A 14682-nucleotide genomic window follows, 5' to 3' on the forward strand; every position below is an offset into this window, starting at 1 on the left:
TGTTTTTCTTTTTGCTTTAATATTGAAGTATGATACGTAAATTTACAAAAAAGGAATATATATATATGCTGGACATAAAGATAAATGTAAGAGTGTTGCTTTGAAAATGGGAGGCAAATGAGTAGCAAACAGAGTACCGGCAGCCAACATGAACAGGGAAGATATCTGTTCATGAGCCATGCAGCTAGAGGCCGCCACGAGGAAAGTCAGTTTTAGAGACTCGTACAATTCTAGGAAAATCAAAAAAGAAAGGGAGAAAGAGAGCAATGAGAAATGATATAGCGACAAAACATATGGTATAATTGAGCGCACATAGTATAAATGGTAGGTTTTGTTTATCCCTATATTAAAAAAATAGGACGATGAGAACGAAAGGTGGCCGAGGAGATATAAAATCGGTGTGGGTAATATTAGTGGACGAATCTTGGACTTATCTCATTTGCTATGCTCTTTGTATATATGTATGATAAGTTTTATGGACTTCTAATTTAATACTAATTAAAGGTAAGTGTAGTGGTCCAAGTCTTTTATACATTATTCAAGTTTTTTAATATATTTTCAGTGTAAAATCTTCTTTCCAACATATTTTTTGAGATAATACTCCCTCTGTTTTTTAAATATACATATTTTAGACTTTTCACATATATTAAGAAATCACATTAAAAATGCATTGATTTTTGTGAATAACAATTTTCCATAATTTTTAACCAATAAAAATCCAATAAACACAATTAATTTTCTTGAAGTTAACAGATTTTCATTAAATAATACATTGAAAAGGTAAAAAATGTATCTTTTTAAAACAAATTTTTTTCCTAGAACATGGATCTTTAAAAAACAGAGGGAGTAATACGTATAATCGTTAATCTTGTAAAATCTAATATACTCTTTTAAGACAATATTTTATACCTAGTAATTTTGGTGAAACTAAATCTTTCATAGAGCATCAGCTAATAGAATGATTAAGCCATTGTTCAGGCCGAATTAATAGATCATGATGTATCATGTATAAATTTCTGATACCATGATAAATTTCTTAAATTTCAAACTTAAAATAAAATAATCTAAATTTTTGATATATTACTTATATCCCTTATATATTTCCAATATGGAATCTTCTTACCAATAATGTATATCAAAATTGTGGTAGGATAACAATGTTTTTAATATAACTACCAGTCATATACGTGAAGATTATACCTAACTGGCAAAATTAATGTACATCATCATTATTGATCAATAGAAATGTGAACCCTCCACTAATTAATTAGCGACTCACTCTTAGCTAAACCTTCCGTTAACTCAGTGAACTTTCTGCACATGTGCGATTGAATATTTGTTCGAAGTTTTTTCATCACCACGCATATACGTTATATATTTTCAACAAGACCTACTTTTATACAGGCATGCAAGAAGGTCGACTGTTCTTCTATACGTTGACAATGTCATGCCGGAGGAATTTACATCTAGCCGTGTTTTGTGGACTCTGTAAAATCAACACATATAGGAAATGTGGTCTTTCAATGGTTGCACCTTTTTCAGTGCTTGAGTTTTTTTTTTTACTTTCTAATGTTTAGTTTCTAAGAGAAAAAAATAAAAGATGAAAGATGAAATAGATGTAAATTAAAAGATGAAATAGATTCGTTTCTGTTAAATGGCTACATAAAATCTAAAAGGTGCTTAAAATACATTTCAATGTTTAAATTCTGAAACCAAAACAAAAACAACAGAAATCTTTTGTAATTCCTCCGACCGCTCACGGCTAATAGGCCATCCACTTTCGTTTTCTCGATTCGTGAGCCTCATTCCATCTGACGAATGGTGCGCTAATTTCTCTAAGGTCCAAAAGTCTTGTTTACTAACCCTATAATCACCACCCGACATTTTTCTGTGTTTTGGCTTCATTTGTACGATAGCACGAATCACTTTCCGATAGATTATCCATCATTTTACTACTTCAACTCAAGAATGTTTAACTCTGTAATTTTAAACGGATGTGTACCAAAAAATATAATTTCACCTTAATAACATAAAAAGCAAAATCAATTCTCTTAAGTTTTTCCACCTATCACAACTCGCTATCGGTATGTTATATTTTTGTTAACATTTAAGTTGGTGACAATGCAAAAAATTCCCTATAACTTACTCTAAATCATGTTTTGAATATTTATTAGAAGTATATATGGTCTATATTTTTACCAAAAAGAAATATATGGTCGATATATAGTTTCAGTTTTGAGCGAATTGTATATATATATCATATTGGTTGAAACCGAGGGAATATTTCAATTTAGAATAATAATAGATGAATGTTGAATAATGAAAAATAGGTGTAAGAGGTTGGTGTGGTCAATACAAAGTGGATTTAGATATTATTGTTATTAACGACTTTGGTCCTCCTTACTCAAAACATTAGTGCCTTTAGCTTCTAGAAACCTTTAAGCAAGACTTTTCATTTTTTGGTGATCTTCCAATACTAATACAATAATGAAAACAATTATATTCTTGTTTTTCTAGTAGCTCTTTTGTATATATTCATACATATATACGCTTGTTTTTCTAGTAGCTCTTTTGTATATATTTATAGATACGATGTATCTGTATTAGGTATAAGCTAGGTGGTGTGAGAAAAAGATATAAGCTAGGATTGATTGGTAAGTTGCATCTGTAACGCTTACCACGGTCAAATAGAACCGTCGATCTTTACCGCATCCACTTGTGATTTAACAAGAATTCATCGTGTTCTAATAGAAACAATGTGGTTGACAAGACTATAATTAAAGATAAAGGCCGAAAAATGTGAAAAGACATGGTGAACGCTTTACAAAACTAGAATGGATTGGATTCTACAGGTGAATGAATGAATGTGGGAGGACAGTGGAATGAGAAGATGAAGATGGCTAATGACTATAGTTTCTTTCTGACAGAAACATTAAGTTTGTGGTTGATGAAGGGTAATGGTTTCACCTCCCTTCTCTTCTTCACTTTCCAATTCCAGTTAAATGAAGCTGAAAAACAAGAACATTTTGAGTTCCAACACAAGAGTTCGAACGATCATTATCATAAGAAGAAAAAAAGAGAAGTAAAACTTACGAGATTGTTAATGGGTTTCTTCCAGTAGAACCCATGAATGATTAGAAAGACAAGATTGCAGGCAATGAGAATGTAGATCGATAAGGCGTGTATTCCCATCCACTGTAACACAAGACTTGCTCGTTTGTATCCATAAACATCAACCTGGAGATAGAGATTGAGAGGTTTACATTTTACAATCTTACAAAATGTTGCTTCTATAAATAATAAGATTCAAGATATACAAAAAGAAAAACAAACCATTAGGTATATAGCGGAGAACAGAAATCCAGAAGCTCCTGCCGTGACACACACGTAACTTAATGTGTATAGAGGTTTGTTTAGATGCATTCCTGCAAGCAAACCGACAAATAAAAACATTACGAAAATGTTTCTGATTATGATATTTCTATGCAAACTTGTGATTTAATAAGGTATTTTGATCTTGCAAAGAAATGAGTCAAGGACAATACCAAAAAGGTCAAGTCCGAGGCCTAACATCAGAAGACAAAAAGAACATAAAATCCACTGGTTCAGACGCTTTTTGTGGTCCTGTAAACAAGTCAATTTATGGTAACTTTCAGACAAGATAAGAACAAAAATGCTAATGAGACTGATACCCTTACTTCAGTTCTCACTAAAACTAGAGGAAACCAGTACTACAATAATGATAATATCTACCTTGAAGTGGACGATAATATGGCCGTAATGCAAACCCACTAGGCATGTAACTGTGGCCATCAACGTACTACAATTAAAAAAAGTATTCGCAAGTTACTTTATGAGCAACGAGGATAGCTATTAACTCATATTCTTTTGCTGCAGCAGAGAAACAAGAGACCTGAGAAGACCTTCGGGATCAAAAGGCGCTTGACACCAAGAAGGAGCATCTGGAGGTAATGGCCCACTGCGTGGTGAATATATACTGCATTGCTGATGAAGAAGATATAAGAGATCAAATGAAAACGAACACATACCAAATATTGAGAAAAAAATAAAACATGGTTTCAAGTCTGAGAACCTTGGTCCGAGCATATACAGGTTTCTTGTATAGATGATGTATCCCTAGTAACATTCGGTCAAGCATTCCAACCGCGTTACAGCCTGGTCCAGTGTTTCCTCTTACCTCACATTTCACCTTCAGATTCTTAAATAGTTTAGAGAATCATCGATATGGGAAATTGTGTTACAAAGTATGTAAGGTAAAGTATGTTCCAACCAAGAATGTTGTCGATGTTGTTGATCCTTGGTCTTGTGTTGAAATCTGATATTCCCAGTCTGGCACGTATAAGCCGTATAACAAGGACATATATGTTGTTGTAATAACAAATGCTACCGCCCTGTCAGATAAAAAGGATAATATCATCTGTATATAAAACACAAGATTAAGAGATGGGAAATTAAAATAAAAGACAGTTCACCACTGAAATTTGTATCTCTTGATCATAGATAGCTCTGAGGTGACACTATGGTTTCCTTTAAACCAAATCTCGCAGAGTGCAGCAACTAAATATGCTATAGCTATTCTCTGAAAACCCAAATTAAAAAGCCGCATATTTAAAACGTTACATGTTTTAGGCAGAGACAGAAGGAAAAAGAAAACTATATATATATATATATATATGTATATACCTGTAATATGCCCATGAGTCTAATTTTCTCTACATCTATTCCATAAGTCAAGTTGTTGAGGCCATGAATGAATCCTCCTGCAAAACGTTACAACCATGACATATAGCAAGCTCCTAGAGGACTTTCACTGCACAGGATTAGAATGTAGGAACCAAACCTTGGAGAAAAAGACCAAGTAAGAGGAGTTTAAAGGATCGAAGCAAGGCCTTTCTAGTTGCAGTATACGTGCATGACAAGTTCTGTAACCAAAAACAGAGTAGCAAATATCAAGAACCAGAGTGAAAGAAGTTGATCAAAGAGTAGCAATGACAGTCACATACCTTATAAGCAAAGGCAAGAGAGACACCAACAATGAAAAGGAAAAAAGGCATGACGAAATCAGCAAGCGTTACACCGTCCCAAGGTGAATGATTAATAGCTGGGAATATCCCTCCAACATCATCCACAAGTATCATCAACTGTTTATTATTACCATTCAAACACATAGACAATAATTACTCTCTGAAACTGAAGTATACGTAAGAGATTGGAACTATTACCAAAGCGATGTAAACAAGGTTAGAGATAGAGATAAACTAACGGCGACGGTGAGGCCACGGAAGACGTCGAGAGAAACTAATCGTTCCTTGTCTGGAGGGAGAGAAGGACGGTGACAAGATATCTGGAGAGAGGAAGCGGACTCAATGTCTTTCTTCTCACGCCATTGATGAACACTATCGTCTGTGTTTTTAATTGGTTCGTACATTGCCAGTTTCGTCCGCATCAAAGAGAAACCAAATCTATCTTCGTCATCAAACTGTTGTGTCTATATCTATGGATATATATATATATGGATAAAAAATATATATACCTTATGAGTGTTTAAGTTAAACAACAACTAAATCTCTATCTTAACGACAACGGTTTGAGGATAGCCACTTGAGCCATTTGGTTTTTAAATCGCTTATTTTTTTATTAACTTGGTATTCGCACGTGCCGCTCTCCCTTGGGATTGGACCTTTAGTTTTTGCCGTCACTTACGAACTTGATTCGCTCTCAAAAGAGACTGATGATTCTCTCTCTCTCTCTCTCTCTCTCTCTCTCTCTCTCTCTCTCTCTCTCTTTATGGTCCTTCAAGTAAGGGAAAGCTCACGAAAATTTACATGAAATGCAACTTTACAGTCTTATATTGATATTATATGTAGGAAAGGTTTATGATTTTGGGCATGAAATTTGCATCATTATGGGGGAAAAATTGCTTATATCAGGATTTGACACTTCAGCTAGCAAAATCACTGAATAATAGAGTTTTTGGTGAGAATTGAGAAATCAAGAGTGTTATATTCGGAAACACATGACAAACCTCACACTAATTAAATTATAAAACTGCTCTAAATGACCTCTCATATTTTATTTCATCCTCTTTTTAATATGTTTCCAACAATCATACGGAAGGTTCATTTAATAACAAGTTCAAGGATTACAAACAAAAACGAAAGGGGATATGACACCAACTAGTTGCAATTGCAAAGTAATAGAATAACAGGAACAGTCGGATCATATGAATGTGTTTCAAGTTTGTATCTTATTCGGGATCATCTAAGATTTTTTTTTTTAGAACAACCTTTTAGGCCTTTGTAGCTCCTCCGGCTTTGACAAGGTCTTGAAGAGACTTGAGAATCTGTGACTCGCTCATACCATCCAAGTTGACACACCTCTCCACACCCATATCTGCACAAGTTAACGGAGACAAAACAAACAGATGATTAGGACTAGTTGCCAAAGTAGAATACAAGAACAAAAAAACGTTGGCCCATTATGCAAAAGCATTACTTTCACCTCTAACCCTTCAACAGTCATGAAAAGCGGAGACTTAAACAGACGCTAGTCACCATAGATATTTTTTGTTAAAACTATTGTTGAATGATCCTCTCTCTGACCTCAAAGCTAACAACTTCCTCCATTTGCATGAGCATAGATCTCTATTACTTTCACACACGACGGATTCAAGAATGATTAAGTTCTCTTAACAGAAGATGGCCTGAATAATTTTAGCTGCTCAAGCCTCTGATATTTTCTAATTGCTCGTAAAGTTCAAAACCAGAAGAAAAAAAAGGAACAACAACAACAATATAATTTTGGCAAATCCACATCAAAGTCAAACACAAGAGAACTACTAACAAACAAAATAAGAAGTCGCATTCTCTAATCTAGCAATGAGAATGAACAGTGCCCTAGAGGTTACCACACAGCAATCAATCCATTTAAATCATCTAGGCAGCTAGGCACTATGCAGATGAACTTGAAAGCTCAACCAAATATACATCGTCGGTACACACAATACGTTATCATCCATGGCCAAGGGTTTTTAAAGGATAATACCATATCTGGCCCACATCTGAGGCTGGATCCCACTGCATTCGCGGATCAGGAAAGGGAATTTAGGGTTCAGTGACTTCAAATCTTTGTAATTCTTCTCTACGAACGTCCTGACATCGAATCAAAAACCCCAATTCAAAACCTAAAATGGTGAATTGAATCGCCGATCTTACAGATTTTGGTTTAGATTCAAAAAGACGAAAGGAATGAAGATGGTGAAAACCTGGTGGAAGCGCTAGCTGGGGAAGATTGACAGAGGAGAATCCTGAGCTCTTTCAGAGACTTCGCTATGTTTCCTCTCCACGCCATCCCTCTTCTTCTTCTTCTTCTTCTTCTTCTTCTTCTTCCTCCCCCTTCTACAGTAGTACAAAATGACGAAACTCTCTGTGTGGGATGGTGGTTCACGTGAAAAAAAAGGAAGCGGTAAAGATATTGGGCTTAGGCCCATTGATAGAGTCCAGTGAGGTCGGTCAAAGGTGGTGGTGCGACTAGGTTACGTGATATTGGGCTTAGGCCCATTAAAAGAGTCCCGTAAGGTAGGTCGGTTAAAGGTTGTGGTGTGACTAGGTTACGTCTCTGCATAAAACAGTATATAAAGACTCTTTCTATGCCACATTGATTGCTTTCAGACACACAAAAAAAGCTCTCTCGAAGGAATCCTCAATCGCCTCTCCTTCGCGTAGCTTCTTCTTCAGGTGATTTCCGATCTTCCTTCTCTCTCTTCTAGGGCTGTTGTTACGTTTGCTATAACTGTGTGATTGATAATCGATCGTTTCGATCTATCAGATCGTGTGATCTGATTGTTTTTTTCTGGAATTTCTGATCTCTAACTGTAATTGTCTACCAGATTTTCTTGCAATTAGGTTTTCATTAGTTGAATATTATCTTATCAGATTTTCCTTTTGTGTGGCAAACATATAATCACGGATCTACTTTTTATATTACGATATATATATTATGTTTTCCGTTTTAATTATCTTGAATCGTATATTTTGGGTTCAATTATACCTTTTTCTCATGATTAGGTCAGATGTTATATTAGATCAGGAGCTATTTTGTAAGAGATTGTTTTGGTTCTTTAAAGGGTAGATCCATGACTGCTTTGTTCTTTCCTATTTGTATAGTTTGTAAAAATTAATATATTTGATCCACCATGTAATTTCTCTACGATTATAAACGGTGAAAGCATTAGATAGAGTTGATCCTTTTCTGACTTATTATCTGGATAATCGCATAATATATGTTCTATATGATTATTATTACTCCGTTTAGAATCAAATATGTGTTCCTCTCATACAACTTGTTGGTATGATTGATTGAGGATTATGTTAGTTTTGTCCAGTTTCACTTCTATTTCCTGAGTTAATTCAACATGTTTATCGATATTAACTAGGTTTTTTTGTTTTTGCAGGTTAAAATGGGAGACAATCATGGTGACGACAAGAACATTGAGATATGGAAGATTAAGAAGCTCATCAAGTCCCTTGAAGCTGCCAGGGGTAATGGAACCAGCATGATCTCGCTCATCATGCCTCCACGTGATCAGGTCTCTCGTGTCACAAAGATGTTGGGCGATGAGTATGGAACGGCTTCCAACATCAAGAGCAGAGTCAATCGCCAGTCTGTTTTGGGTGCCATCACTTCTGCGCAGCAAAGGCTGAAACTTTACAACCGGGTCCCTCCCAATGGTCTAGTTCTCTACACTGGAACCATTGTCAACGACGAAGGCAAGGAGAAGAAGGTGACCATTGACTTTGAGCCTTTCAAGCCCATTAACAACACACTCTACCTCTGCGACAACAAGTTCCACACCGAAGCTCTGAACGAGTTGCTGGAGTCTGATGACAAGTTTGGTTTCATTGTGATGGACGGGAACGGGACTCTCTTTGGAACCCTGAGCGGTAACACTCGCGAGGTGCTTCACAAGTTCTCTGTTGATCTTCCGAAGAAGCACGGGAGAGGAGGGCAGTCTGCGCTTCGGTTTGCACGTCTGCGTATGGAGAAGCGTCACAACTACGTGAGGAAAACGGCTGAGCTCGCCACGCAGTACTACATCAACCCCGCGACGAGTCAGCCTAATGTGTCTGGTCTGATACTCGCCGGTTCTGCTGATTTCAAGACTGAGCTGAGCCAATCTGACATGTTCGATCCCCGGCTTGCTGCAAAGATACTTAACGTGGTGGACGTATCATACGGAGGAGAAAACGGTTTCAACCAGGCCATCGAGCTCTCGTCTGAGATCCTTGCGAACGTGAAGTTCATCCAGGAGAAGCGTTTGATAGGGAAGTACTTTGAGGAGATTAGTCAGGACACGGGGAAGTATGTGTTTGGTGTGGAGGATACTTTGAACGCTTTGGATTCAGGTGCTGTTGAGACGCTGATCGTATGGGAGAACCTTGACATCAACAGATACGTGTTGAAGAACAGTGCCACTGGTGAAACTGTGATAAAGCACCTGAACAAGGAACAGGAAGCCAACACTGAGAACTTCAAAGCAGACAATAGCGACTTGGACGTGGAGGATAAGATGTCGCTGCTTGAGTGGCTGGCTAACGAGTACAAGCGTTTTGGGTGTGCGCTGGAGTTTGTGACGAACAAGTCGCAGGAAGGGTCTCAGTTTTGCAGAGGGTTTGGAGGAATAGGAGGGATACTTCGTTACCAGCTTGACATGACTGCTTTTGATGAGGATTTGGATGTTTATGATGATGATGAATCAGAATAGCAATCAATCCAATCACTAGCATCGCTGGTTCTTGGAGATGGTCCATCACCAAGCTTGAACCAGCCTGTGTGGGCTGTCGGGGTCACGCAGAAAATTGGAAATTAAGTGAAGAAGCATCTTTTCCGGAAGGTAAAAACGATGTCTATTTGAAACCTAAGATTTTGTTAAGAATGCTTTTTGCTTAAGTCTCCAAAATGGTGTTGTAACAGGTGGAGACTGAAGAAACTGGTGGAGAGTGAAGAAGTCTTGCTATGGTTTTACCTTTGTTATGTCTGAGACATCTATTATGGAGTTTTTTTTCTTTTGGTTGGTTGTTTTTCTTTACAGTGCTATAATACTCTTCGTCTGAGAGAGGAAAGGTTTAGTGATTTGGTTTTTGGTATTTTCTCGATTGCATTGCATGGATGTTTTGTGACTTAATCTATCTACGCCTTTGTTTTGATTGAAGCTTTTCTCTTGTGCTCTTTTAATATTCAAGAATGTTTTATTAGCTGAAAACGAATGTTTTATTGGAACAAGACTAACTAACTCCACCGAGTTTTCAACTTGCCTAGCTCAACTTTGACATAAGATTTGTGGAAGAAAACATCATATTTCATAGCATTTAACATTTGTTTCTCAATCAGAAAACTGTGCTGAGATGTGTTCATTACCAATTTAACCATGATTATTGTAGTCATAATGTAAATAAAAACTAAAGTCAAATAATTAACAAATATCTGCTTGTGAGAGCAAAATCTCAAACAAATGAATGCGTGATAGTTAATAAAAAAATAAGTTAAAAGGGGGTTGGTTTGAGTTTCCCCACCTATCCCACCTTCACCTACTACAAGAGAGAAGAAAGCAAAGCACGTCAAGTATCAGACAAATCTCGTCCCATTCTTTTCCTGTTCTGTCTTAAATCAGAGTTTTTGCTCCCTTTCTCCATTCATCTCTTCACCACAAAACAAGAAAATGGCTTTGCAAATACAGACCTCAACGACGATCTTCAAAACCCCCACGCCATCTACTGCCGCCGATGCGCTCACCGGAAAGTTCTTTCCAGGAACCGTCGCGGTTCGCCGGGAAATGTTAACGGTGTGGAGAGGAGTCAGATGCAGCAGCGGTGGAATTGGTGGAGACGCCGGGAAGAAAAAGACTGTTCCTAACTCGAACTATGTAGTGCCTTTGGACAAGTTCTCCTCCTCTTCTTCCATCACTCGTCCTCTGATTGAGATACTTCGAGATCTCAACAAGAAGATCCCTGATAACATCGTCAAGAGCCATGATCCTGGATCCAGTGCAGCTTCCTCTGGTTTCATCCCTTGGTACTCGATTTTTGATACCTTAACAAACTTTATTCGTTGTTGCTGCTGCTTCTCCATCTGAACTCTTGGACTTATATTTGTAGGTTTCATGCAAACCGGATGCTCAGCTTCTACGCACCTGGTCTGTACCGAACATTGCATCTTGTACTTCTTCTCTGCAGAGACTGATCTATTCTCTTTTGTCTTTCAGGTTGGTGTGGGGAGGTTCGTGACGTCATTTTCTCAGAGAATGGTAATGTCACTGTTGTTTATCGTCTTACCATTCGTGGCTCTGATGGTGAGGTAAGAAGCTCCTCCACATTCACTTTCTCTTCCTGTTCTTCTGTCTTATTGTCATGAAAGACCCTGATGGGTATCATTAGCTCATGTATCCATGTTTGTTTTGTCTTAGTCATGTATCCTAATGGTAGTTTTCACAGTACACTATTATGTTAAAATCATTAAGAACCGGTTTGTTTGTCTTGTATTGTGACTTGAGTTTCAATATAATGCAGGCACACCGAGAATCGACTGGGACATTAACAATCACTGATGATCACATCGAGGATCCGGTTGCTGCAGCTGAGGAAATAGCATTTTGCAGAGCTTGTGCTCGATTTGGTCTCGGCTTGTATCTCTATCACGAAGAGTAGGCCAAGTGTGCTTACCTTTTTTGGTTGAACAAGTCTCTATCAACTTGTTGAGAGACCCTTATGAGTTCTAGAGTGCTAAATATATGTAATGATGTCTACAAACAAAATTATAATAATATATATAAGCAAATAATAATTCTATCAACTTTTATGTATACATTTGTACCTGTGTTATTAGATTATTTTGTGTACATGAGAGTGAGTAACAACATTATCATCTCAGAAGTTTTGGACCCATATTTGACGCCATCCAAGATGTGATTGCATCCACGAGCTGGGCAAGATCTTTGGACGTGTATGCACTAAGAATCTTCGAGTCCATTCCCAACGTACCTCCAACCTCTTTCGCCACGGACTCCCACGGTGTCCCAACAGCCATATTCGCCAAAAACTCACTTCCTCTGTTCACCGCATCAGCCATTGCTGGTGGAACATCTGGAAGAGCCTGACCAGACACCAATATAAATCGCTTTCAACATTGAGAGCAACAAAAAAAGTTTCTGCTTTTCGTGTTTTCAAAATGTATCTTCACTGCGTTAAAATTGAACTCAGTACCTGTTGCAGAGGAAGACCGTGATCCCCTGGAAGTGTACGGATAGACATGTCTAGCTTTGAGCTTATGGATGATTCCACGCCAAGCACCTGAGCTAGGATTGATGTTTCATCTATTGAATCATCCTCGAATTTTATCAACAGATTCCTTGAGATTCCGTAGTAGGATCTTATCTGAACATTTTTAGCAAGAATCTCTCGGTGAGTAATGTACTGTGATAGATAGTCATTAAGACGTGATGAAACATAAATCCAATAACATTATCGGCTCTTCACATACAAGGCGTCTTGTTTCTTCTGGTTTTGGAATAAAATCTTCTCTTCCTTTTACCAAGTCCATGTACAGGGGAGGGAGCTGTTCTACTAGTGGTAGAATTTGCTTCATGATGGGAGGGCTGAGAGTTTCTAATTGCTTCCGGGTCATCTCTGCCTGCAAGTAGCTTTTGTTGTTAGTTATTTGCCAACACCAACAACAAATAGATAGAAAGCGGAGCGACTTAATGTGTCAAATATCAAAATTAGAGAGAAAACAATCATCAAGGAGTTGTTACTGCAATCATGAGGAACTTATTAAGTTAGCAAAGGAAGCAGAACCTCACCCCAAGGCGGACTGTCGGGGATGTTGCTACCTGTGATAACAGTGGTCCAAGGCTCTGAGCCATCGGGACTAGAACTGGGGAGAACAAAGGAATAGCTAAGCTCGCTTCCTGCAAAATTAGAGCTTCCATAAAGATATCACCTTTACAGGTTATGTGATTCCGTAACATGAGTCGCAGTATCTTTACACTACAGAAAGCGTTACTTTAGAAAGGAAAAGCTAGAGATCACAAGGTCATCTAAGGGAAAGCTAGTGTCGAGAAGTAGTCTATAATATAAATAAATCTATTTACCTTGTTGTTGAATGCCATAAATACATTCCCATTTCGCTGAACAGCATACCGTGATCCTGAATTAGTAGTAAACCAACTCAATTAAAAAAAACTAATGAGCTGAATCAGTTTTAAACATTCACTATAGTTACCAATGAGAAGGTGAATGAGGGATCCCAGTGAATGACCGATACCAAAAGATGGAAGATCCTGCACCTGTTGAGAGAAAATGAATTACTTTTCAAATCTTATGTTCCCCTATACGGACACCAATGTATCTTTCCTGTAGCAAAGAACAAAAGCTAGAACATGTTTCACTCACTGATTCATGTAGAGATCGGCAGCATCTATCAAACTTAAACTGTACTTCATCCGCAATAGCAAAGTGGTCAAAACCACTAGCATACGGTGTGGCAATAACCAACACATCCCTGCACGAGAAAGACCGTGTTAGATGATGTTACGCACAAAACTGCACAACACGAAACATAAACTCATATAACAATTTAGAGACACACAAGTAGTATACTTCTTCTAAGTGATCAAAGAGTGACTGAAATAATAAAAACAGCACAAGAATCATATTAAAAAAGCATCATTACTTCTCAGCTAATCTCTCAAGAAACAATCGATAAGTAAGCTGAGGTGCTGCACCAACGAAGATCCCTCCAATGAAATGAGCAACCATCTTTGGATTCGAGTTTCTAGGTTTGAGCACCCAAGCTCCCTACAACACAGTTCAGTGAATCAAACTTATTATGAATCAATCACACTCAATACAGGAGCCATAATAAACACACACCTCTACTTCTGACCAGTCAGCGGATCCAGCGGAGCTACTTTGAGATTGCTTCACAGTCTCCGTTAGCAACCTGAAGATCGAATTGATTAACAGTGAGATTAATAATGAAAAGCTGGCACGAAGAGGAATCCTCCAAGTGGCGTTTTACCTCTCGATCTCGCCGTAGACTTGGATTCCGGAAGATTGAGGACGATGATCCCTATCGTTCTCCTGGTTGTTGTAGCTACAGGAGACTCTCCGCGAGACGCGCTCTCTGTCGAGTCTGATCACTGAGAAGGGAGAGCGGCGACTGGATGAGAAGTTACAGAGTCTCCGGCGGGGAGAAAAAGACCGCGGCGTCCAGAGGCCACACGTAGCCATAATTCGAGGTTCGTTCGGTTCGTCGAGAGATTTCTTGCGGTTTGATTTTTGATTGGGTGGTTTTTGAAAATGGGAGTCGTGCACGTATCCGACTTCTATGACTGTAACAGCCTCTTGTTTGTTCTTTCGCTGCCAACGCAAATATTGTGTCATCTTCCAAAACTAATATATATATATAAAAAAAAATACAAGGAGTTTTTTTCACTGGGGAATTATGTAAATATTTAATTATTCTAAATTTGCAAAAATGAGCAACTCAAAAAGATTATTGCAAATAACTGAGCTAATTTTATTTTAATATCAACTAATTATTTTATATACAGTAGTACAGTACTGTTTTGGGTGATGTTTTTTTTTCTTTTTCTGAATTGCATGT

At 37.8% G+C, this 14682-nt stretch overlaps 5 protein-coding genes across 6 annotated transcripts; 2 read left to right on the forward strand and 3 right to left on the reverse strand.

Moving 5' to 3' along the window:
- Positions 1–2722: 2722 nt before the first annotated feature.
- On the reverse strand, positions 2723–5588 carry LOC108852112 (uncharacterized). Of its 2 annotated transcripts, XM_018625609.2 has the most exons (13): positions 5285–5574; positions 5025–5162; positions 4862–4943; positions 4705–4781; positions 4494–4600; positions 4292–4412; positions 4094–4210; positions 3914–4005; positions 3754–3820; positions 3546–3624; positions 3334–3425; positions 3094–3237; positions 2723–3008 (listed from the first exon to the last, which is right to left on the reverse strand). In XM_018625609.2, exons 1-13 carry the CDS (start codon positions 5465–5467, stop codon positions 2982–2984), a joined length of 1326 nt encoding a protein of 441 aa, XP_018481111.2. In that variant the 5' UTR covers positions 5468–5574; the 3' UTR covers positions 2723–2981. The 2 variants fall into 2 exon arrangements, 1 of the variants encoding a protein (XP_018481111.2); XR_008944112.1 differs by lacking the exons at positions 2723–3008; positions 3094–3237; positions 3334–3425 and having other exon boundaries at positions 3553–3624; positions 3914–3997; positions 5285–5588.
- Positions 5589–6070: 482 nt separating this feature from the next.
- LOC108854610 (NADH dehydrogenase [ubiquinone] 1 alpha subcomplex subunit 2) lies at positions 6071–7460 on the reverse strand. The gene is made up of 3 exons (XM_018628214.1): positions 7286–7460; positions 7066–7172; positions 6071–6414 (listed from the first exon to the last, which is right to left on the reverse strand). The coding sequence occupies exons 1-3, from the start codon at positions 7369–7371 to the stop codon at positions 6311–6313; spliced, it is 297 nt and encodes a 98-aa protein (XP_018483716.1). The 5' UTR covers positions 7372–7460; the 3' UTR covers positions 6071–6310.
- Positions 7461–7606: 146 nt separating this feature from the next.
- On the forward strand, positions 7607–10231 carry LOC108854609 (eukaryotic peptide chain release factor subunit 1-1). The gene is made up of 3 exons (XM_018628213.2): positions 7607–7757; positions 8474–9913; positions 9994–10231. Exon 2 carries the CDS (start codon positions 8480–8482, stop codon positions 9782–9784), a length of 1305 nt encoding a protein of 434 aa, XP_018483715.1. The 5' UTR covers positions 7607–7757; positions 8474–8479; the 3' UTR covers positions 9785–9913; positions 9994–10231.
- A 348-nt stretch (positions 10232–10579) lies between these two features.
- Positions 10580–11868, forward strand: LOC108855307 (DNA repair RAD52-like protein 2, chloroplastic). The gene is made up of 4 exons (XM_018629092.2): positions 10580–11091; positions 11175–11212; positions 11282–11373; positions 11586–11868. Exons 1-4 carry the CDS (start codon positions 10739–10741, stop codon positions 11721–11723), a joined length of 621 nt encoding a protein of 206 aa, XP_018484594.1. The 5' UTR covers positions 10580–10738; the 3' UTR covers positions 11724–11868.
- On the reverse strand, positions 11813–14449 carry LOC108855306 (uncharacterized). Its single transcript, XM_018629091.2, has 10 exons — positions 14095–14449; positions 13947–14016; positions 13747–13871; positions 13467–13575; positions 13297–13360; positions 13166–13221; positions 12875–12982; positions 12556–12705; positions 12279–12449; positions 11813–12168 (listed from the first exon to the last, which is right to left on the reverse strand). Exons 1-10 carry the CDS (start codon positions 14304–14306, stop codon positions 11938–11940), a joined length of 1296 nt encoding a protein of 431 aa, XP_018484593.2. The 5' UTR covers positions 14307–14449; the 3' UTR covers positions 11813–11937.
- Positions 14450–14682: the final 233 nt, after the last annotated feature.

This window comes from Raphanus sativus, chromosome 4 (genome assembly GCF_000801105.2).
Source record: "Raphanus sativus cultivar WK10039 chromosome 4, ASM80110v3, whole genome shotgun sequence".
Taxonomy (NCBI): domain Eukaryota; kingdom Viridiplantae; phylum Streptophyta; class Magnoliopsida; order Brassicales; family Brassicaceae; genus Raphanus; species Raphanus sativus.